A 25,161-nucleotide genomic window follows, 5' to 3' on the forward strand; every position below is an offset into this window, starting at 1 on the left:
AGAGGAAGAACAATGATTTCAAGCACCACTCTCCTTTTAAAGCTTACAGTCTGTTATACTAACTCAAACAGTATTACTGAGTTTCCAGCCTTGTCCTCATCAACACTGACACCTGTGTTAATGAGAGAATCACTGACAAAATGTCAGTTGGTCCTTTTGTAGCAGGGCTGAAATGCAGTGGATATGTATTTTTGGGGATTAAGTTCATTTTCATGGCAAAGAGGGACTTTCAATCAAGTGCAATTCATCTAATCACTCTTCATACCATTCTGGAGTATATGCAAATTGCCATAATAAAAACTGAGCTGGCAGAGTTTGTAAAGATTCATATTTGTTTCATTCTCAAACCTTTTGGCCAGGGCTGTATTCTACAAGCTCAATGGCTGGAAATGATGCTCAGGTCTGCTGCACTGTTTCCCTATATCAGGCAGTATATATCTGTCCTAAGTTGCATGTATCCTGCTTACCTTAGTATCTGTCGTAATTCCGGACTCTTATATATGTATTTGTGCCTGTATGCAAGGTCTTTGTGGAAAGGGACAAATTGCACTTTGTAATCACGTAAACTCTTTGCTGGGGCAGCAATGTTGTAAAGCTGAAGAAATAACAAATTTAAAATCATTAAAAAAGCTACAAGCATAACACATTGCACGTAACAGGTCTTTTCACTGATCCATCAATAGTATGAGAGAGACCACTTGGGAGAATAGAAGGAAATGAACGATCAGCTCTATTAATTTATGTTGGTGTTTTTAGTCCCCATAAAAACTTGCCTTCGTTTGCTTCCAACAAAGGCCCAATGGATCTCTGAAATTCGTGCCACCTTCCCATACCAGCCACCCATTTATGTTCACTGAAGCTGCCCCCAGAAATATCATAACATTTGGCACAACTGGTTTAAACATAGCCTTATCTGTAATGACCTTCCCTAGAATAAGTTGCAAATTGAGATATCGTACAGCTGCCTGCTGGAAATCATGAGGTTTGGTGTTCTATATATTTTGTTGGACCAGACCTAGTTTTGAACTTCATTTCTACTTGTGCTGACTATACAGTATGAATCACTCAGAGAGCGACAGGTGGGTTAAATACACATGGTCAAAGGGTTGTTTGTGTTTTCTGTTATGCACCTCTGTAGTTTAGAAGGCGGGCTCATTGAATCCTGTGACACAGCAGTGCCTACTCACAGGGTATGGTGATTGGTTGTAACAGAATTCAAGGAAGTAAACAAGTGGGATTCTTTGCAAAGTAGAAGTACAAAATTAACTAGTGGGAGATGAATGTATGATTTTCAATCATGACCCTAGATACACTTTTATAAATGACTATATTTACGCTTAATATGCCGTCTCATCTAAAGAAGACTGGAAATGGCTTGGTTTTATTACATTCTAACTTTGACTTAGTATTAAAGCTGACTTTTGGAATAATCTTTAATCCTTCTGGTCTCTGCTCCAGCAGAATCAAATGCAGCAGCTTTGCTCATCCCTCTCCTCTTCCTGCCCAATAATAGAGCACTTTGTGTTTTGTGAACCCATTCACAAAATTCAAAGCCTTCTGTAAATGGATAGTGGAGAGACTGAAAAGGCAGAGATGCTGCTGTGTGAAAAAGCAGCATCTTTTTTTCTGTCAGAGCATTGGGAGTATAGTGATAGCTGTACTCACACCGCTCCGTAAAATTGTCAGTTGTAAATAAAAGAGATAAGTCCATGATTTGGCATTCACCTTGTTGGGCTTAAAAGGGTTGTAAACCCTCGTGTTTTTTCACCTTAATGCATCCTACGCGCACCTTAATGCATACTGTTTGCCCCTTGAAAAAGTCACGTGCCTAGTGACGATACGCATGGGGAGGAGGAGCCTGTGACGCTCTCAGTAGTGTGTACTCTGGAGGTGAATGAACAGGCAGCAGCACGGAGCTGAATGTAGCTGACCATTTGTTCTAATGCGATCGGTATAAAAGGGATCATGTGAGTGAGATTACCTGGCTCGTTTTTATATGTACCTTGGTTTATCTCTGCGCAATGGTATTTTTTCCCAATCTTGTGTTTCATACTGGGGAGGACCGCTAAAAGCTAAAGGATCAACCGATCTATGCCGGCGGCTGAACGGAATAATTTAAATCCACCGCTAATCCATCCAAGCATGACTCACAAAGCCCTGGTTTGAAGTGAAGAGGAGGTATTCCTGTGTCTCTAATCAGTGGACTAATCACATTTATATTTTATAGTTTATATTTAATCACATATTTTCACAAGAGCACGGGTTGTGATATTAATTATTGTAAGTAGGTCATGTTTGTTCAATATTTAGGGAACCTTGTATGTGGGTTCGGAATATATTATTTATTTTCTAAGGTCTTATTTTCTAAGGTTTTATGTAGAGATTTATATACATAATTTATTCACATATTTGTAAATTATTTTGCACGTATAACACACAGTGTGATATTAATTGGTTAATTAATTAATCATTACTTAGCGCATCACTTAATTTATCTATCCTACGCGCTCTACCTCTCTGGCCGGGGTTCTCGGCTCTTGATTGGATAGATTGACAGCAACGCAGCCATTGGCTCCCGCTGCTGTCAATCAAATCCAATGACGCGGGCGCCGGAGGATGGGGCCGAGTCCAGCATTCTGTGTCTATGGACGCAAATGTTGGACTCGGGAGCGCACCCGCACAGTAAACCCCAGGGAGAGCGCTTTTCCTAGGGGGTTTACCGATGCAGGGGCGGAGCCGCGAGCGCCGTTCGGGGACCCCAGAAGACAATGATCAGGGCCACACTGTGCAAAACGAACTGTACAGTGGAGGTAAGTATGACATGTTTGTTATTTTTTTTTTTTAATATAAAATATGAGGGTTTACAACCCCTTTAACCCATAGTAGCCAGCACATTGTAGAAAGTTGCTGAAATTCTGGCGTTCAGCTTTAAAACCCAACAAAAGGCAACTACCAGTTTCAGAAAGATGTTTCTCTTATGACAGCCAAGTTTTAAAGTTCAGCTTTAGAACATGTTATATGTCACACCTGTATTTAGGGTGCAACATGTAACATGTTCCAGCACATCCACCCTCGCCCCCCTGTAATCCCTCCCTTCCCCCGTGTGATAGCAGATGGTGGTTTTTCTACCTCACAGCCGAAGTCACATTTAGGATCAGATCAACTGTATGGGACTCCGCTTGTAGATCTTCATACTTCCTTCAGCTATCTAACTGAAAGCCCATACAGAGGTATGGGCAGAAAGCTTGGAGGAGAGTGTGCAGGAGCCTGATATTGCACCCGCAATCCACCGGTCATGGGTGCAAAGTTTTGCTGGCTTCTGTAGGAAGAAAAATATTAAATGCACATTTTTTTGTGGCAAAAATATGTGCATTTATTTTTTTTACCTAAAGGTGAACTTAGCCTATATATATATATATATATATATATATATATATATATATATATATATATATATATATATATACACACACACACACACACACAAACACACACACACACACATACACACATTTCTATGTCTGGTGTTAATGCGTTTGCTGTTGTATCTCAGTTTTAAGTAACAAAATATCAGACTATCGTTACCTTTCTTCCTAGATGGAATGGGATCACAGGGTCATCCTCTGCATGGAGTATCAGCAGTGGGCATGATATGTATTTGACACTGGAAAAAAAGGATTATATGAATGCTTTAGTGTAGAAAGCTCCAAATTTATCTAAGCCACCATATGCGGGTGTCATCAGCAAATTATTTAGTAGTAAATATTTGTATAAATAGGTTGGCTTTCTTGATCAGTACACACAAAAAACTTCAAAACAATAGTTAAACTATCTTGGGAGTACACAATACAATTATTACTACAAGTGACTTTATGTAACAAAATATTGCTTGGGAAGGCTGTCTATGCTTGTCTCAGCTGCTCTTAGCATGCAGTGCAATAAAAAGCAAGTGTTCAGGTTGGGTGAGGATAGGGATCTGCTGAGGTTTATTCTAAAACCAAGGATCAGAAGGTTTGCAAGGGTCTTAAATGACAGGTGGTAAAGTACTGCACAGTAAGTCTTACATTGTTGGAAATAGAAAAATATTAGTTTCTTGAAAAATGTCCATTGCAATTATACCTGCTTATAAAAAAATGTACCATCAAGGCCAAGTTAAGGACATAGACAGATATTACATACTTACTTTTCATCGTTGGCAAACTTGATGCCACTTGCTGTGATGGGATCAAGGAAAAACCAATCAAAACCTGGGAAATATCTGTACACCTAGAACAGCATCATGAAGAATCTTAGCAGACTATATGAACTGACGTAGAATTTCATAGTCACAGATCAACATTCTATTTTCCTGTACTAATGATTCTCTTCTTGTTTGAGTCAATTTCATTTCATAATTTTTACATTTGTAAATTTTTAAACATTTTTTTTTTTTTTTTGATAATTAACATTTTATTATTTCAGTTTTATAGTTTAGTATATAAAAACAAATGCTAGTTTGTTCTTTTTATGTGTATAAAATATTTAATATACAAACTTTAAATACAGGAGGCAATCATGACAAAACAGAGCATTATGGGTTTTCTGCAGAGCACAAGCAGTGTGCCCTTAAGCTAAGTTGACTGCGCCATATGTCCCATTTGAACAAGCAGGGGGATGAAAAGAGGAGGGGACGAGACACTTCCCAGCTCATTAAATTAATTTACCTGACTTAAAATTAATTAATAAAAAGGGTATAGTGTTTTTGTATATACTTTATCTATGAGGAATCAAAAATGACATTGCACACAAGTTAAATGGCCCAATCACAAAAGCGACCTTCAAGATTATGGGAATTGCAATGTAAAGAAAAAGTATGTGAATCCCTTGGGATTAACTGGTTTACTACAGTAATTTGCCATAAAATGTGATCTGATCCTCATCTAAGTTACAACAATAGTGAAACACAAGGTTGATTTACTAAAGGCAAATATACTGTGTACTGCAAGTGCAGTTGCTCTAGATCTGGGGGGTAGCTCTGAAATGAGAGGAAGCTCTGCCGATTTCTATCATCCAATCATTTGCTGGAAACAAATGCATTTTTTTTTTTTTAATTTTCCTTGCATGTGATTGAGTATTTTTTGCAAAGCGAAGCTTTACTTCACTTACTAAGCTCTGGAGCAAGTGCACTTGCAGTGCACAGTATATATGCCTTTCGTAAATCAACCCCAATGTGCATTAAAGTGCAACTTTAGTCAGAAAATTAAGCCCTGCTGGATCACTTCAGGATGGCCCCTTTTGCGGGTACAGCCATGTAAAAGATTAAAAATAAGTGCTTATACTGTTTAAAATCCAGTAATACACTGTCTTACCCTGCTTTGCACATGCTCAGTTGCGCTCTATTTTTAGGTACCGTGGAGTTTGTAGAGGCTGATCTGTTGACAACCTTAAAGAAGAATTGAACCCTCCAAGCCTTTACAGCCAAGGAAGCTGCTTTTCTTTGATATGCAACTGCCATGGTGCTGCACATGCGAACAGTTTTGACACCAACCATTTGATGGTTTGACAGTTTGGTTGAGGACACAAGCAAATGTGACGGTTAGCAATCCCAACATTCCAGGAATGTTACTTGTTTTCTGAAACCATTAAATTGATGGGTTTATTTCCGCTTTATGATTTACTGCTGTTCAGGGGCTCTGGGCTTCAGCAAAATAGCAGCTTCCAGCAAGAAGAAAAAAATAACAATGCTGAAGGCAATTTACAGCAGACACTAATTTTGGTAGCGTAATTATTAAATATGGAATGTACAGTCAGGTCCACAAATATTGGGACATCAACACAAGTCTAATCTTTTTGGCTCTATACACCACCACAATGGATTTGAAATAAACGAACAAGATGTGCTTTAACTGCAGACTTTCAGCTTTAATTTGAGGGTATTTACATCCAAATCAGATGAACGGTGTAGGAATTACAACAGTTTGTATATGTGCCTCCCACTTTTTAAGGGACCAAAAGTAATGGGACAATTGGCTGCTCAGCTGTTCCATGGCCAGGTGTGTGTTATTCCCTCATTATCCCATTTGCAAGGAGCAGATAAAAGGTCCAGAGTTCATTTCAAGTGTGCTATTTGCCTTTGGAATCTGTTGTTGTCAACTCTCAATATGAGATCCAAAGAGATGACACTATCAGTGAAGCAAAAAAAAAAATAAAACAAACCCATCAGAGAGTAAGCAAAAACATTAGGGGTGGCCAAATCAACTGTTTGGAACATCCTTAGAAAGAAAGAACGCACCGGTGAGCTCAGCAACACCAAAAGACCCGGAAGACCACAGAAAACAACTGTGGTGGATGACCGAAGAATTCTTTCCCTGGTGAAGAAAACACCCTGCACAACAGTTGGCCAGATCAAGAACACTCTCCAGGGGGTAGGTGTATGTGTGTCAAAGTTAACAATCAAGAGAAGACTTCACCAGAGTGAATACAGAGGGTACACCACAAGATGTAAACCATTGGTGAGCCTCAAAAACAGGAAGGCCAGATTAGAGCTTGCCAAACAACATCTAAAAAAGCCTTCACAGTTCTGGAACAACATCCTATGGACAGATGAGACCAAGATCAACTTGTACCAGAGTGATGGGAAGAGAAGAGTATGGAGAAGGAAAGGAACTGCTCCTGATCCAAAGCATACCACCTCATCAGTGAAGCATGGTGGTGGTAGTGTCATGGCGTGGGCATGTATCGCTGCCAATGGAACTAGTTCTCTTACATTTATTGATGATGTGACTGCTGACAAAAGCAGCAGGATGAATTCTGAAGTGTTTCAGGCAATAATATCTGCTCATATTCAGCAAAATGCTTCAGAACTCATTGGACAGCGCTTCACAGTGCAGATGGACAATGACCCGAAGCATACTGCGAAAGCAACCAAAGAATTTTTAAAGGAAAGAAGTGGAATATGAAGACAGTTGCAGTAGAGGCCTGGCAGAGCATCGCCAGGGATGAAACCCAGCGTCTGGTGATGTCTATACGTTCCAGACTGCAGGCTGTAATTGACTGCAAAGGATTTGCAACCAAGTATTAAAAAGTGAAAGTTTGATGGATGAGTGTTAATCTGTCCCATTACTTTTGGTCCCTTAAAAAGTGGGAGGCACATATACAAACTGTTGTAATTCCTACACCGTTCATCTGATTTGGATGTAAATACCCTCAAATTAAAGCTTAAAGTCTGCAGTTAAAGCACATCTTGTTTGTTTCATTTCAAATCCATTGTGGTGGTGTATAGAGCCAAAAAGATTAGAATCGTGTTGATGTCCCAATATTTATGGACCTGACAATATGTTCCTTGATAGAGAACATTATTTTTTATCAAGTTGATATGGGTAAAGGCCTGTTTTAAGCTGATAACACACAACCAATTCTAATTCATTATGTCTTTGAACACAACCATTAACCACTTAAAGTGGTTCTAAAAGGCAGAAGTTTTTTTTTAACTTAATGCATTCTATGCAATAAGATAAAAAACCTGGCTGCAGAAGCCCCCCTCAGCCTCCTCTACTACTTACCTGAGCTTCATCTCGATCCAGCGATGTTGCACGAGAGCCTCGGCTGTCCGAACTCTCCCTCCTGGTTGGCTGAGACACAGCAGCTGGTGCCATTGGCTCCCCCTGCTGTCAATTAAAGTCAGTGAGCCAATGAGGGGAGAGGGCGGGGCCGAGCAACGGCTCTGTGTCTGAATAGACAGCTACTTGCTGTGGGGGCACTCGGCAGGAGGGAGGGACCAGGAGGGCTGGCGAAGGACCCGAGAAGAGTAGGATCTGGGCTGCTCTGTGGAAAATCACTGCACAGAGCAGATAAGTATAACAAGTTTGTTATTTTTAAACAAAAAACAAAACTTTAATATCACTTCAAGCTGCGGAAGGTTATACCCCCCTTCATGACCAAGGCATTTTTTGCTATTCAGCACTGCGCTAGTTTAATTGGCAATTGCGCAGTCATGCAATACGCATATACGCACATGAAATTTTTATCCTTTTTTTCACACAAATAGAGCTTTCTTTTGATGGCGTTTGATCCCCACTGTGTTTTTTATTTTTTGCGATATAAATGAAAAAAGGCAAACAATTTTGAAGATATTTTCTAATTTCTGTCAAAAAAGCATATCCAATACAATTAAATTTTGTCATAAATTTAGGCCAAAATGTATTCTGCTACAAGTCTTTGGTAAAAAAAAAAAAATCCCAATGTACATTTAGACTGTAGGAAAGCTATAGCGTCCACAAACTATGGTATACATATTTGAAAATTGATCAGTCATTCCTTGAAGCCTTTAAAATTTCAGGACAGCCTAATTTTAACTTTCACTAGCATCAAGCCCAGGTTTGTTGCTTACCACAGAAAAAGGATGACTTTTTGCCTCTTCTCGAATGTTTGTAAAAGGCGATTCCAGGACCAGGGCATCAGGAGGTGTTTCTACAAATTATTACAAAGCAAAGTTACAATCAGAAGAAGTTTTCAATATCATTAGTGTGTTTTATTAATACATTTCCATCATACAGTCATGGCCAAAATTGTTGGCACCCCAGAAATTTTTCACGAAAATCAAGTATTTCTCACAGAAAAGTATTGTAGTAACACATGTTTTGCTATACACATGTTTATTCCCTTTGTGTGTATTGGAACAAAACAAAAAAAGGGAGGGAAAAAAGCAAATTGGACATAATGTCACACAAAACTCCAAAAATGGGCTGGTCAAAATTCTTGGCACCCTTAACTTAATATTTGGTTGCACACCCTTTGGAAAAAATAACTGAAATCAGTCGCTTCCTATAACCATCAATAAGCTTCTTACACCTCTCACCCAGAATTTTGGACCACTCTACCTTTGCAAACTGCTCCAGGTCTCTCTTATTTACCCAACAGCAATTTTAAGATCTCTCCACAGGGGTTCAATCGGATTTAGATCTGGACTCATTGCTGGCCACTTTAGAACTCTCCAGCGCTTTGTTGCCATTCATTTCTGGGTGCTTTTTGTCGTATGTTTGGGGTCATTGTCCTGCTGGAAGACCCAAGATCTCGGACGCAAACTCAGCTTTCTGACACTGGGCTCTACAGTGCGACCCAGAATCCTTTGGTAATCCTCAGATTTCATGATGCCTTGCACACATTCAAGGCACCCAGTGCAAGACGCAGCAAAACAACCCCAAAACATCATTGACTTCTTTCACTGTAGGTACTGTGTTGTCCTCTCTGTAGGCTCATTCCGTTTTCGGTAAACAGTAGAATGATGTGCTTTACCAAAAAGCTCTATCTTGGTCTCATCTGTCCACAAGACATTTTCCCAGAAGAATTTTGGCTTACTCAAGTACATTTTGGCAAACTGTAGTCTTGCTTTTTTATGTCTCTGTGTCAGCAGTGGGGTCCTTCTGGGTCTCCTGCCATAGCGTTTCATTTCATGTAAATGTCGACAGATAGTTCAGGCTGACACTGATGCTCCCTGAGCCTGCAGGACAGCTTGAATTTCTTTGGAACTTGTTTGGGACTGCTTATCCACCATCTGGACTATCCTGCTTTGCAACCTTTCATCAATTTTTCTCTTCCGTCCACGCCCAGAGAGATTAGCTACAGTGCCATGGGTTGCAAACTTCTTGATAATGTTGCGCACTGTGGACAAAGGCAAATCTAGATCTCTGGAGATGGACTTGTAACCTTGAGATTGTTGATATTTTTCCACAATTTTGGTTCTCAAGTCCTCAGACAGTTCTCTTCTCCTCTTTCTGTTGTCCACGCTTAGTGTGACACACACCGACACACAATGCAAAGACTAATGGGGCGTACACACGGTCGGACTTTTCGTCTACAAAAGTCCAACGGACGCCGACGGACTAAAGCTGGCTGGTAATCCGATAGTGTGTGGGCTTCTCCGGACTTTCAGCAGACTTTTTCAGCCTCAAATCCGACAGACTTTAGATTTGAAACATGCTTCAAATCTTTACGTCGTAACTACGACGGACCCCGAAATCCGCTCGTCTGTGTGCTAGTCCGACGGACAAAAACCCACGCTAGGGCAGCTATTGGCTACTGGCTATGAACTTCCTTATTTTAGTCCGGTGTACGTCATCACGTACGAATCCGTCGGACTTTTGTGTGGTCGTGTGTAGGCAAGTCCGTTCGTTAGAAAGTCTGCTGCAAGTCCGCCGAAAGTCCGCCGGAAGTCTGTCGGACAGGCTGTCGGACTTTTGTAGACGAAAAGTCCGACCGTGTGTACGCCCCATAAGTGAACTTCTCTCCTTTTTATCTGCTTTCAGGTGTGATTTTTATATTGCCCACACCTGTTACTTGCCCCAGGTGAGTTTAAAGAAGCATCACATCCTTGAAACAATCTTATTTATCCACAATTTTGAAAGGGTGCCAAGAATTTTGACCAGCCCATTTTTGGAGTTTTGTGTGACATTATGTCCAATTTGCTTTTTTACCCTCCCTTTTTTTGTTTTGTTCCAATACACACAAAGGGAATAAACATGTGCATAGCAAAACATGTGTTACTGCAATACTTTTCTGTGAGAAATACTTGCTTTTCTGGAAAAATTTCTGGGGTGCCAACAATTTCCGCCATGACTGTATTAAGTAGTCCCTTACAGCAGAATATACCACGAACATGCAATATTAAACAAAACCCGGAGATAGGAGGTACTGTGTAAAACTGACTCAGGTGTCCAGTCCAATAAATTAGAATGTGAGCATAATTGGCTTTTACTGGTGTAAAAAAACACTTCCAAAGTTGCTAGTTGCTGATTTATCGAAATCACTTGATGTGAGGAAATAATCTACAGTACATGCAGTTGCAACAGAAATATGAACAAACATTAAAAGTTCCTAAACATTTTAAGTCTGTTTTCCTAGCAGAGTAGTAGACTGAATAATGTGCATATAGCAAGGCTGGGAAATGAGGAAAACGTGTTATTAAATAGAATGCTTACCTCTTTCACACAACCTCCTCACCAAGTTTGTGGCAACACTGCAAACCACAAAACAGAGTAAGTGAAAAATTCACACCATTGCAATATTTGGACCATAATGGAGATATAGCAGAAGGGAGACAAAATACACAACTAAATTTCATCAGGCCATAGTTGCAATAATATATTGAAGTCCAAGAGTCTAACTTGACTCATGGTTTGACATTCAATCTAAGGCAACATGAAGGTCATTCTTCCTGCCTTTGTTCTCTACAGATATGCACATAAAAGCAGAGTTTAATGTTTAGCAGTACAACACATTGGGGGTTATTTACTAAAGGAAACTCCACTTTGCACTGCAAGTGCACTTGGAAGTAAAATCGCTGTAGATCCAAGGGGGACATGCAAGGAAAATAAAAAACAGCATTTTAGCTTGCACATGATTGGATGATAAAATCAGCAAAGCTTCCACTCATTTCAGATCTACCCCTTAGATTTAGAGCGACTGCACTTCCAAGTGCCTTTCGTAAATAACCCCCAATGTAACCTGCAATGTGACAGGAAGCCAAGGATGGACATTACATTCTATATGGGTTTAATGTAATGTGAACTGCAATCATACAAGCTAGACCTTATTCCTTGGTTAAGCTAAGTCATAAGTAAATAATGGTGTGACAACAATTATTTTTACAAATTACTTCTTTGTTTGACAAAAAGGAAGAAAAACCAAGAGTGTGTCTGTTAAACTATTTCTTAGATGCAATACTGGTGGTGCTGCCTACTGTCGATGTATGGATGAGTTTTTCCAGATAAACTAAGCACAGGTATTATATTTACCCTGTTCCCAAAGAGTGTCCCCAGATGTAGACAGGATTGTCCCCACTTCTGGCCTTGATCCAGTCAAAGACATGAAGGGCATCATAGGTCATACCGGTCTCTGATGGAGAACCAGCTGAGTCACCCCATCCTGAAAAATAAGAGACAACAAAATCAGTGATGGTCAAATGATAACACACTACATATACACTGATACCAGGGCTATTCAACTAAAGCAGACAGAAAACAACGATTAAACTATGTAAATGTTACCATCTTGCGCTATAAATCAAAGGATAAGTTCACTTCAAAAAAACAAAAAAAAACAAAGGTACATTTATTTTCAGGTAAAAAAATGTGCATTTACTATATATATATTTTTTAAGGAGCCTGGAAAGCATTGCACCAGTGATCAGCAAATCACTGATGCCATGCAAGTAAGTCTCCTGCAGACTGCCAGTGTGAGGTATCTGGCCGTACATCGTACAGGCAGGCAGTTTCACACTGACAGGAAGACTCAACGCTCAACTGCGCCGTGGTAGTTAATTGAAAATTACAAACCGACAGCCGCAAAGGACGTCAAACTTGTAGTTCATTCATACACAGAACTCTGATGATGCGGCCATGTGGGCGGACAGAGGACCACAACCTCAGCATCCCACTGAAGACAAGCACTAGCAGCAAAACTGGATACATTTGTACGCAAAAGAGCAACTACTAAAATGCCTTCTGCACTCAGACCACTACCTTGCAGTGGAAATGTAGACAGATCCTAGCCAGAAATTAATGGGGTACACTCCACTGCAAAGACTTCCCATGGAACTGTCAGTATTCACTCAATGCCTATAACTGCTGTTTAACCAGCAGATAATGAGGAGGAACCAGAACCCCCTTGTGGGATATATTAACGGCAGTAAATACATGTAATACTTTACTAACAGGTCCTACAGACCAGTAACAGGTCCTACATACCAACTTAAACCTATTAGGCATAACATGCAAAAAATGCAGAACTTTATCACAACCCTAGAGAGCAGCATGCGAACATAGGAAGATGAGGTGGCTCTACCCAAATGCAGTCTGCAATCTACTTAATTTAAACCTACTAATCATAAATTTAGAGTGGAGGATATGGAAAATGATTTATGTAGAAATAATCTCCATATCATTGGAATGCCAAAACAAGCAGAAGATAAATCTGACACAAATGTCATAGAACACCATTTGTCTTTTTACACTAGCATTGCACTTTGAGAAGTGATCTGCGTTGGACTGCTTTTCAGAGGGCATTTGACAGGTGGTGAGGTTCCGAAAAAAGCCTGCACCGTCATACCACAACTGCATTTATAGCACTGAATAAGTGGTGTTTGGTAGGCTGTACTGCCCACCAAATGCAAAAGAAGTGATCATTTTTGCTACACATGGGTGCACCCCCACGTGTATACCCCATAAGGCAGCCTTTGCAGCTTGGGGGGAGGCAGTAAAAAAAAATGCACGTTAAAGTCTAAATTAAGCCTACTTTTGGGGAAGGATGCCCTCATTTTTAGCACCATTCTGTCCTCCACCACCAGGGGGCCCTCTTAAACCATTTAAATAATGTATTTACATTACAACTACACGTGAATTGTCCAATTACAGGGATAAGGAAATTGCCTTAAAATTGGCTAGAAATAATAAACAACTAGAGAACAGGGATCCAAAGTCTTCCTCTTTCTAGATTTATTGATTCAAATCCAGAAGCATTGCACCAAATACCTGTATGTTAAAAGATGCTTGTAAAAACTGAATTCCCTAAACCATACCGTACCCAGGAAGGCTGAGAGTAGTTGCAAGAAGCAAAATACATTTTATTGGTTCTTGCAGCCTGGTTAGACCACAATGAGCTTGAGCTGTAATGCAGAGGACCCTGCAAGTATTACTGTAATACGGGTCTCTGACACCCTTTTTAGGAGTAGTTAGCCAGGATGACTACATGATCTTTGTCACCTTCTGAAAACTGGACAAATTTAATACAGGAGGATAAGGTTATAGCGGTTCAAAACCCTTTTTATGCCACAATTTGGCATGGAAATTTGGGGGCAGGCATGGAAAACAGTTTCTGTGGACTGGTATTTCTTGATGTTAACAGATATTTGGCAACCAGTTATGTTGTCTGGGATGAATTGAAAGCATTTCTAAGAGGTATATGTGTAAAAAAAAAAACCTCACAATCCAGAAACTCATAGACTGTGGGCGAATTCTCAACCGGTATATAAAATGTCTCCAAAACGAAGACAGAAGATTCCTCACTCCCAAAAATACTATGAGTATGAAAACATGGGGCATATGTTGGCCACGATAGCAAAAGCACACACAGCATCTACCTGCATTAAAGGCATAAATTTTGGTTTAGAACAAAATCTCACTTCATCTTGTGGGAATTTAACACATAGTTTGAATCTCTAAGACGCTAAAGTCTCATATACTCAAGATGCAATACAATTACATTGAGCCACTCTTCTTGGCTTAGAAGAAGCCATGTTAAATGCTCCAATCATCGTAAACGAGCTTCATGAGGCAGTGACAAATTTTTTGAGTAATAAAGCGCCAGGGAATGATGGCTTGCCATCTGAAAGCGACAAAAAGTTTGGTGATATATTACCTACCTTGATGAATTAGGTTATAATAATAGTTCTACCAAAACCAAGACCCCTGGATACCAGAATCCTATTGGCTGATTTCACTATTAACCTTAGACTCTAAGATTACTGCCACAGTACTCTCTAAAACAATTCATAACATAATCCAAATCGACCAACCAGGCTTATCCAGAACAGACCAATAACTATCAATATTTGACAACTATACCTAAACCTACAGACAACACTCTCTCATTAGATGCTGCTAAGGCATTTGATAGAGTGGGGTGGCAATATTTCTGGAAAATTTTTGGTTTGGGACATGAATTTATTAAATTGATTCAAATTCTGTACTCAAATCCAATAGCCACTACATCAGCATGAATAAACTTCTTTCACAACCATTAAAAAGAGGTACAAGGCAATGGTGCTCACTGTTACCCCTGCTTTTTGTCATTGCTATAGATCCATCAGTCTCACCGACCCAAATATTGATGGTTTCCTAAGGAATGATACAGAGGAAATATCCTCATATGCAGATGATGCACTACTATTCTTAGGAGATACTACCTCCTTGGCAACTGAATACCCACTCAGGATTTACCATATACTGAGACAAATTCACAGGCCCCCTGTAGACCCCATCCTCCAAGATCTACCTAAGTGTGCTAGTCAAATGAAATTAGTAGCTACCTCTCAGTATTTGGCCATAAGAATACCTACCATGCTGTCTAAATATCAGGACCCCAACTTGTCACCTCTGTTATTATACTCCACGATTAATATAATGCCAACAGTTTGCAGTGCTTTACAAAATAACAGGAGACAGTATAGCTACAATATAATTCAATACAAGAGGATTAGGAGGGCACTGCTTGTGAGAATTTACAATCTAACAGGGAGAGGCAAAGGAAACAAATGGTTATAAGTTTGAGGGATGAGCTGATGAAAAGAAGTAGAAGTGCAGTTTTTAGATGGAAGTGGGATAAGCTTCCCTTAAGAGATGAGTCTACAGGGACTGCCTAATGCCCAACAGAGTAGCAAATAACCTGGAATGCAATGCATATTGAGTTCTCTTTAACCACTTCAATACCAGGCACTTAGACACCTTCCCGCCCAGGCCAATTTTCACCTTTCAGTGCTGTCGCAATTTGAATGACAATTGCGCGGTCATGCTACACTGTACCCAAACAAATTTTTTATCATTTTGTTCCCACAAATAGAGCTTTCTTTTGGTGGTATTTGATCACCTCTGCGGTTTTTATTTTTTGCGCAACAAATAAAAAAAGAAGTTTTTCTTTGTTTCTGTTAAAATTTTTTGTAAATAAGTACGTTTTCTCCTTCAATTATGGGCACTGATATGGCTGCACTGATGGGCACCGATGAGGTGGCACCGATGAGGTGGCACTAACGGGCACTGATGATGGGCACTGATAGGCGGCACTGATGGGAACTGATAGGTGGCACTGGTATCCGGCACTCATAGGTGGCACAGATGGGCACTCATAGGCGGCACTGATAGGCACTTGTAGGTGGCATTGATTGGTACATATGGGTGGCACTGATGGGTACTTATGGGTGGCACTGATGGGCACTGATAGGTAGGCACTGATGGGCACAGATGGGCACTGACAGGTGGCACCAATGGGCAATGACAGGTGGCACCGATGGGCAATGACAGGTGGCACTGATAAAACATTGCTGGGCAGATCTGGGCATTGCTGGGCAGATCAGTGACATAATGGTGCCAATCAGTGCCCATTTGTGGGCACTGATTGGCACAGATTGGGCACATGTGGATGGCCATGGGGTACATACCTGACCATCCATGTTGCCCCTTCCCTGGTGGTCCTAGTGGCGATCCCTGGTGGTCCAGTGTGGTGATCTGAGAGGGGGCTGCGCTGATAACAATCAGTGCAGACCCCCCCTGCCAGGAGAGCCGCCGATCGGCTCTCCTCTACTCGCGTCTGTCAGACGCGAGTGAAGAAAAGCCGATCAACAGCTCTTCCCATTGACAGCGTGATCAGCAGTGATTGGACACGGCTGATCACATGGTAAAGAGCCTCCGCCGGAGGCTCTTTACCAAGATCGGTGGAGCGGTGTGTCAGGCTGACACACCGCTCCACCGATCGCCGCGATGCGTGCCCCCGGGGGCGCGCTGCGGCATGTTATCCTGCTGGACGTCATATGACGTCCAGTCAGGACAACAGAACCACTTCCCGGATGTCAATCCGCTATAGGGCGGGAAGTGGTTAATGAAAGAGGACGTGCGGCCCCTAAAAACTTGGAAAAACGGTTTGATTGTTGACCAAGTGTCTGATTTTTGTCAAAAGCGCGTGTGCAGGATTTTGTCTAGCATACCAACTATCCACAAATTGTCCTTTGACAAACACGAACGTAGTGACATACTATGAGACTATAAAGAGGAAGTTCATTTCTCAAGCGCCAACCTTTGGGCCCCTTCTGCTAATTTCATGTTAGTAGAAGTTTGGTGAGTGTTGATTCACACTTTTTTATTAAGTTATTTTTATTTGGATGGCAGATAGCATCTCTAATTTAATTTCTGTTTTTTTTTTTCCGCACAATAAAAAAATTGTGTGGAATAATACTTGGCTATGTGTTTTTCTTCAAATGACAGTTTGGGAGTAGGCAGTTACATTAAAAACAACACAATGGAAAATTAACAAGGGGCACCAACATAGTTGTATCTTTGATCTTAAAAACTCGGGGATAATGGTGTTGTGGTAACTTCCACAAAAATCAAACAACATAATAATATTATTATTTATATCACTACAAAACATATGCTTTTTAAAATACATTTGGCATAACTACATCAGTATCACCAGCAAAGCAGCTTAATTATCCCATTAAAGAAGATGAGAATTGTGCGCTGCATTTCGTCATTTCATCAATTGCTGCGACACGAATGTTAATTCTAGATTACGAACGGTAGTTTACAAGACCGGACTCTTCTGGGTCGTTCCTTGATTCTGATCATGCGTGTTAGTACTTTCGACTTTTGTGTGATGATTTCTGTACTTACCATCCGAAAATCAGACATTGAGTTCACATCCGACAAAGATTTTATAGTCTGCACATCCCATTTTGTCTGCTGAAAAAGTGAAATCGGCTGTCGAAAGCACCGTACTAACCATCCGAAAATCCGCAGACAGCTCGTCTTACGAATTTTCCCATCTGATTTTCGTAATGTGTACACGGGCCTTCAGTGAGCAGGCAACCCTAACTGAGGAGTGCATTAGCTTTGTGGAGGATGCAATCGTCCTACTTTCTGCTAACGTCTTCACTGCTAAAATTAAATTCTCTTTGTATAGAGTCAAACTGGGAGAGACTGGGACCTGGATCTAGATGGAATAATCTGTGCTTTATTGGCTTTCTGGAGAAGTCTGACGGCGCCACACCTGGACTTCTTCATTAATTACAAACTGTTTATTTCAGTAGCAACACACAAAAGAAATAGTATAGCTATATAGAAAAAACAGTATCAAAGAATTTACATCATAAATATATTTTACAAACCTCATGTACATGTAGCTTGTGATGATACCAACATCAAAAGCCAGAAGACAAGTAAAACAAAAAAGGAAAACAATGAAATGCATCTCAACATTTTCAAGATGATAAGCCTTAATAATTGTCATATACAGAATCAGTCTAAAACAAATGTCTATTAGAAGACCATATGTCTCATTTATCTGAAAAGGAGCATTATATCAGAAAGAGTTTGAAAAATTCTCTCCAACATTATGGTGTCCATTCTATCGGTGCAGAAAATTGGATAAGATTTCCAATTCAGAGCTATAGCCCACTGTGTAGGTACGGGGGGGGTCCCCTGGTTTGCAGTTTGGAAAAATTCTTGTTTAAAAATTGAAGGTAATAACAACAGCAATATACACTTATATCTATATCCAACATACTGAGTTATTTATTTTTTTTATTGTCCGTTTTCCTGCCTTGCCACTTTCCCCAAGATGGATAGAATATATTTTTATTAATTTTGAGCATTTTTGTATGTCTCATGATTGTTTTTGGGAAATGTCTTTTTTGTATGTATACCTTTCAGACGTCTGTCTTAATCAATTGAGGTAATTTTGGTCCCGAGGAAGCTGGGAATCCCACGTAACGCATCAACCTTGTGATCAACTGGCTTCTATGCTTGTCATATGATAACTGTCTAATGTAATGACCTCTGTAATGATAAGTTTTGTATACTGGTTTTAAAATAATCACATAGGTGGCATTTTTAATATGGTGGAATAAAGCTTGGCTAATTTGTGTGTGTGTGTGTGTGTGATTTACCATTTTGAGGCACAAATTAGAGTCCCATTATCATATGGTTGGTCCTAGGCAATAAGTTGTACAACCAGAACTGTGGAAGGCAGAGACCCCCTTTAGATTGGGAGCTCACACCTAACTTGACAGATCTTCTGATATGGAGATTAATGTGTCATTTACTACTGCAAGAGCTCACAGAACCTCATCCAGGCCCCCACCCCACAAGCACCAACCTTTGTATTTTTTAATAGCAAAGATCCCAGACTCTCACAACAAATTTGCCATTCTAAGAGTTGTGGGTAAGAAAGAAAGCCTAAACTATAAGAATGCCAGGATTCATATTTCTCTTTTAAGAACCAGTGACAACAGGCCTTTTTTCCTGGATTTAAAAAAGTGCCTCCTGAGGTGAAAAAACCTTTGCCCTGACCACCCCCGAGGCTTCTACCTGCCTGGGAGAGAAGGCCCCTCCCTAAAATCGTGGTGCTGCAGGACACTGAGACAACTGAGAACTGCTTAAGCTCTGGCCCTGAACCATAGCTCCTGGAATTTTGTAAGTGTCTATACTAGTCCTCTCTATGTGGTGGGCTTCCATTTTCTTCCCTCCTACATATCCTTCACAAGCATCTCTATGTTCCTTATCCCATTAGGCCTTCCTATGTACTTTGTTTAAATAGCTAATACCCCGAGACAACGATGCTGGGGATGTTCTTTTATATAACACTAGAACAGCAGTACAGTGACTGGGGGCAGATAAACTGAGGGCAGAATAGGAAAATGGTTGTAGGAGATGGGTCAGGGACAGTACAGATCAGGAGGGCTTGATGACGCTTGAAACTTGAAGTGAGCTTGAGAGGTCATCTGCAGCTTCTAATGTGCATGTTGTGGAGAGGACAGTGTGCAGGCAAAGGAGACCAAGTGCTTTCAGTACGAGAGGTCTGGGCAAAATCCTAGTTCGTCCATACCTACAACGTTGCTTTACATATTTCCAAGGAGCATCCATTTTGCTTACCAAAACCCTAGAGGCCGAGGTAGTGGAAGTACAGACAGATTATGATGGATGATATGGTATCCTTAAATTTATATTTATTGGTAGCTCAGTTACCATCTGAGGGCAATAATCTAGTCTTAACTAATTGTAACACAGCCCTAGATATACAACTGGATTGCCTTAAGAGGATTTGTAGACCGAATATGGTTTTTATGGCCTAATTTGCCATGTTAACCTTAAAGAGGAAGTAAACTCTGCTGTTTCTTTTTTACTTGCAAAGTAAAGGCATAATGTACTAGTATGCATCGCATACTAACACATTATGTGACACTTACCTGCAAACGAAGCCCTCGTTGTTCCCACTGCAGGCCGTAAACATCTTCACCAGTCTTCCTTCCAGGTCCACGGTCTCCGACTGTGTGGCTGGTCGGAGCCACGTGACATCACTCCCGTGCATGCACGCGGGAGCCGCCGGTCACGGCACAGGGTTCTGAAGAGACGGCACCAGCCGCCGTTCCTTCAGAGCACATGAGCCGATTACGTAATCGGCACAGTATACAGTAAATATCTCCTGAACTGTGCAAGGTTTACTTCCTCTTTAAAGAGGACACTAAACTCTGGTTTAAAAAAAATATATTTAAGTACAAGATTTATTCTAATTCAAAAAACATCTTCTATTGTTCTTAGCCAGCTCTAAATCCCTTTTTTTCTTGCTGTTGTAAGCTGACTTATTGTTAGAGGGTGGCTACATTCTCTCTCCATGGTCCCGCTGTATATAGGAACGTAGCCATCCTCTCTTGCTTGTTCCTGAGATAGACTATAGGATTTGTAATACGCATAGAGTGGTGCAAATGACCGCAACTAACGTGCACTGCTCATTCCAAATGAAAGGACGTGAAGGGGAATATAAGAGGTTCAATAACTCATGGAGGAGCTTACAAAGAGGCAAGAAAACACAATAAGAAACAATTGAATAAAAAATAGATTCCAGGGTCATTGTGTAGTGGATGTGTATGGATTATTCTTCGGAAAAAAAAGGAGATTGTTTAGTGTCACTCATCATCATCTGAATACACTACAAAACTGACAATTCTGTGAGGAAACCTGGACTTTAGCATGTGTACATAAGTCACAGGTCCTAGTAATGGCCACAGCAAAATGGGGGAGGTTATGGTAACTGATGAACGTCATGGCTGGAATACAGCAGGTATGGAAGCACTGAAAAGTCAATGGTGAGTGCTCTCTTGTCCTTTAATGCCAACTTGCATGTGTCAAAGACAAAAAAAAAAAAAAGACATTCTGCTACTCTGCAGAAAAAGCTTCCTCTGAAGGACAGCGAGGTAGACAGGAACTAAGAGAACGGCTGAGCAATGGGCCTTCCCAAGGAAGCACTTTATAAATAGAGTCTCTGCAGCATCAGTGAGGAAAGCTATACATCAGAGAGACCTTGTAGAACTAATAAGAGGGAATGTGTACTGCACAGCTCTGCCAGAATAATAGCTCTCTTGATACTCCCAGTATTATGATGCTAATGCAGCACACCCACACTAGGGTCTTTATTTCAAAGAAAATTCTCTCTAACTCTATAGCCTTAGCACACACTATGAAATTTCACAGGCTGTACAAGAGCAAGCGGATGCTAACAGCCCAGACACAGAGCTTTAAATCTCCACTAACAAAGGAATACATATTCTCAATGGTTTGGGAAGACGCATAGCTGGAATCTGGAATAGCACAGTGCTTTTTTTTTCCAATCAATCAATACATCCAGAGACTTGAACATGTTCAGCTAAACAGGCATACACAAGAAGGGAGATGTAAATGTAAAGTAAACAATACAGTAATCAGGTAACACAGAGTGTAATAATAGAGTGTAATATTGAATATTAAGTAAACTTCCATCTTTAAATTGTATCTATAGGTAATATATAAAAGAAAATTGCGCACAGAGAACTAAACGGGCTGCCAATACTCTCACTAGACACAAGTGTATACAAAACCAAAACAAATAGTGTAGGGCTCAAAGATAAGTAGATGTGAACATTAATTCCATAGTGAAAAAAATAAATCAAATATCAAATGTCAAGTATAACATATTAGTCAATCTTAAATAGACCATATAAAATGGGTGATAAAAAGGAAGTCCATAAGTAATGAATCAAAAATTGAAGCGATAATCTTGGTAAATACTTGATCGTGAAGTGCACACAGAAGGAGTGGAATGCTCGCTGGCGCCATTTTGGGATGACAAGGAAGTAATTTCAGGTGTCCCTTATCACTAGTTTGGATGGAAATTCCTCATTGGTGAGCTTTTCGATATATATTACAGTGATTGCCCACGATCCTCACACCCCAGATGATATCCGGTGGGACGAAACACGATGGATGATGTTCATGGCAATCGCTCTATACTTTTTAAGAGACAAGCTTGTTTTTATTCGATCTCGTGTAAGTGTGAACCCCTCTTTTTTTAAATAAAAATACTATATAGTGTTACACTAAGCGGATTTTATTTATCTTACATGTTTGATGTCATGGAATAACTTTACACTTGAGATATACCTGCTGTTTCACCATGGAGTTTATCGTTTGAGGAAGGATTATCTGTTTCCTACTGAAATCTATCCTCCAACCACTGCCTCGTATGGATGAGTTTCTTTAAGGATTTTCCTCAATAAAGCCTGCTTGATCCACGTGCTATACAGTACGTGGGACCACCTTGTCCGGTAAGCGTGCCAACCTTACTTTTCTTCTGTGTGCACTTCACGATCAAGTATTCACCAAGATTATCACTTCAATTTTTGATTCATCACTTATGGACTTAATTTTTATCACCCATTTTATATGGTCTATTTAAGATGGTCTAATATGTTATACTTGACATTTGATTTCATTTTTTCACTACGGAATTAATGTTCACATCTACTTACATTTGAGAGCTACAATATTTGTTTTTGTTATCTATAGGTAAGCCTATAATAAAGCTTACTTCTAGGTAGTGTAAATATCTCCTAAACGTGCACAGCTTTAAGTGTTCTTCACTTGAAAAAAGATGAGGGTCAGTGGCCCTCCTACACAGCTCATCACTTCAGATGCTGCAAGGGAGCACTACAGCACTTTGTTGGCTCCAGTGAAAAAACACACAATTCCCTTATCCTACACCAATGTTTCTCAACTCCAGTACTCAAGGCACCCCGACAGGTCATGTTTTCAGGCTTTCCATTATTATTCACAGGTGACTTGATCAGTTTCACTGCCTTAGTAATTACCACTGCTGTTTCATCTGAGGTAAATCCTGAAAACATGACCTGTTGGGGCGCCTTGGGGACTGGATTTGAGAAACACTGTCCTACACCACTAATGTCAGTAAAAACTAGCTGATGCTGGGAACAAATGAGTGCGATGATATGGCATGGTAGAAAGGCAGGCTGCAGAGAAAGATGCTAGAACATAATAAAAATGTCAGCCAAATGTAGAAACAGGACATTTAGCAGATGGCACACTGCCAGTTGAATGGGGCATACACAATTTTTCCCACATAAGCCCCTACCAAAATCTGTTGTCACTGGCATCTCTTACTATATTACCCATCAACAAGACTGCTCTATAATAAAGGAACAGTATAGTGTAGTTTCAGTGAGTGCATACGTGGTTGTAAACCTTCTCATATACTCAATGAAGTGACTGGCCTCAGGTGATACAGAGATAAAACAAATCCTCCTACATAAGTTGTACCTGTTTATCTGCAGACTTCTCTTCTTTACAGCCGATCAAAGTTCAGAATTTATAAAGCTTGTGTGAGTTGTCAGAAAAAGGGTGCAGAGAGCCTAAATTACACTCTGCGGAGCTCAGTGAGCAAAGCTCCGAGAGCTGGTTGGAGGAAAGAGACACAATCCCCTCCACACAGCTCACCGGAACAGTGCTGTTGTTGTCAATCATAGGCTGTGTGTGCTGGAGCTCCCCCTCCCCTGTCAACTTTTTCTTTTGGTGTCAGGAAAACTTGTCAGAAGTGACTCATGCAGACAGCAGAGGAATGAAGTAATAAAAAATAATGCAGCGCTAAGGGTAACCAAAAAATGAAAAAAATTTTTTGTTTGTGAACAAAAAATTATTATAAAAATTTGTGAACTATAATGTCATAAATGATACCACAAAAAACATACCATAAGATTATTATGACCACTGAAGGATTGTGCAAAGGATTGTGCATTCAAGTGATATTATCAAAACAAACCAAAAAGTGATCATATAAAAAGTCCCATCACAAATGGTGCAATTTTAAATATATGTAAAGTTCATAAGCATAAAAAAAGATAATCCAAAGTCCGTGATGAAAAGATCCAATCTCCCAAGAGGTGAATACACCTAAGTGAATATGAGGCTCCTTACCGACTCAGAAGACCACAACGGTCTGACCAGGCATATGGGAGATTAAAGGTTTCCCAACAACCTATACCAGCAACTGGATCTGCGGCTAAAGCTGTATGGCTCCGGGAATAAAGACAAAAAAAGCTCCCATAGTGTAATCGTTCCAACCAATAAAAATTTAATGGATAAAAAATGCACTTACAAACAAATCCAATAGGCAAGTGTAAAGGCAATCGCAATGTAACGGCGTCTCCGCAAGCTTCCCACTGTGCACACACTTCCCATCCAGCTCGGCAGAGAGGAACAGCGTAGTGACGTCAGTGTCATAGGCCACACCCTACGCGTTTCGTCACGATACGATACCCCGACAAATCAGCAGCACCTCCTCTTTGCTAAGAAGGCGAGGTCTCTTCTTAGCAAAGAGGAGGTGCTGCTGATTTGAGGGAAACCTTTAATCTCCCATATGCCTGGTCAGACCGTTGTGGTCTTCTGAGTCGGTAAGGAGCCTCATATTCACTTAGGTGTATTCACCTCTTGGGAGATTGGATCTTTTCATCACGGACTTTGGATTATCTTTTTTTATGCTTATGAACTTTACATATATTTAAAATTGCACCATTTGTGATGGGACTTTTTATATGATCACTTTTTGGTTTGTTTTGATAATATCACTTGAATGCACAATCCTTTGCACAATCCTTCAGTGGTCATAATAATCTTATGGTATGTTTTTTGTGGTATCATTTATGACATTATAGTTCACAAATTTTTTATAATAATTTTTTGTTCACAAACAAAAAATTTTTTTCATTTTTTGGTTACCCTTAGCGCTGCATTATTTTTTATTATTAACATCTGAAGTTTGTGTCTGACTTTTTGATGCTGGCTGCTTTTGGTAATTTAGGGTAAAATCTCTGATTTTTTGTCTACTTTTTTATTAATTTGCTTTAGTCTGTAAGGGTTAATCCTTTATAGCTACCAATCAATTACTAGGTTTCTAGCGCAGCGTTAACCTTTGGTTTTTTATACATTAGAGGAATGAAGTAGCAGACAGAAATTACACTTAGTGCTCTTAATTGAGACAAGTACACACTTTAAAGGGATATGTTTTGTTCGTATTTAATGTCTGAAATTTACAACC

At 40.1% G+C, this 25,161-nt stretch overlaps 1 protein-coding gene across 2 annotated transcripts in view; it reads right to left on the reverse strand.

The window, feature by feature from the left end:
- The window catches only part of ABHD12 (abhydrolase domain containing 12, lysophospholipase), a 218,669-nt gene that overhangs the window by 13,613 nt on the left and 179,895 nt on the right, over nucleotides 1-25,161 (reverse strand). For both annotated transcript variants that reach the window (XM_073627987.1, XM_073627988.1), the window contains exons 7-12: nucleotides 11,772-11,901; nucleotides 10,956-10,993; nucleotides 8,369-8,448; nucleotides 4,184-4,266; nucleotides 3,586-3,664; nucleotides 468-595 (exon numbers count right to left, since the gene is read on the reverse strand). In XM_073627987.1, coding sequence (XP_073484088.1) covers nucleotides 468-595; nucleotides 3,586-3,664; nucleotides 4,184-4,266; nucleotides 8,369-8,448; nucleotides 10,956-10,993; nucleotides 11,772-11,901 — 538 coding nt within the window. The remainder of the gene's footprint in view (nucleotides 1-467; nucleotides 596-3,585; nucleotides 3,665-4,183; nucleotides 4,267-8,368; nucleotides 8,449-10,955; nucleotides 10,994-11,771; nucleotides 11,902-25,161) is intronic.

This window comes from Aquarana catesbeiana, linkage group LG04 (assembly GCF_042186555.1).
Source record: "Aquarana catesbeiana isolate 2022-GZ linkage group LG04, ASM4218655v1, whole genome shotgun sequence".
NCBI lineage: Eukaryota > Metazoa > Chordata > Amphibia > Anura > Ranidae > Aquarana > Aquarana catesbeiana.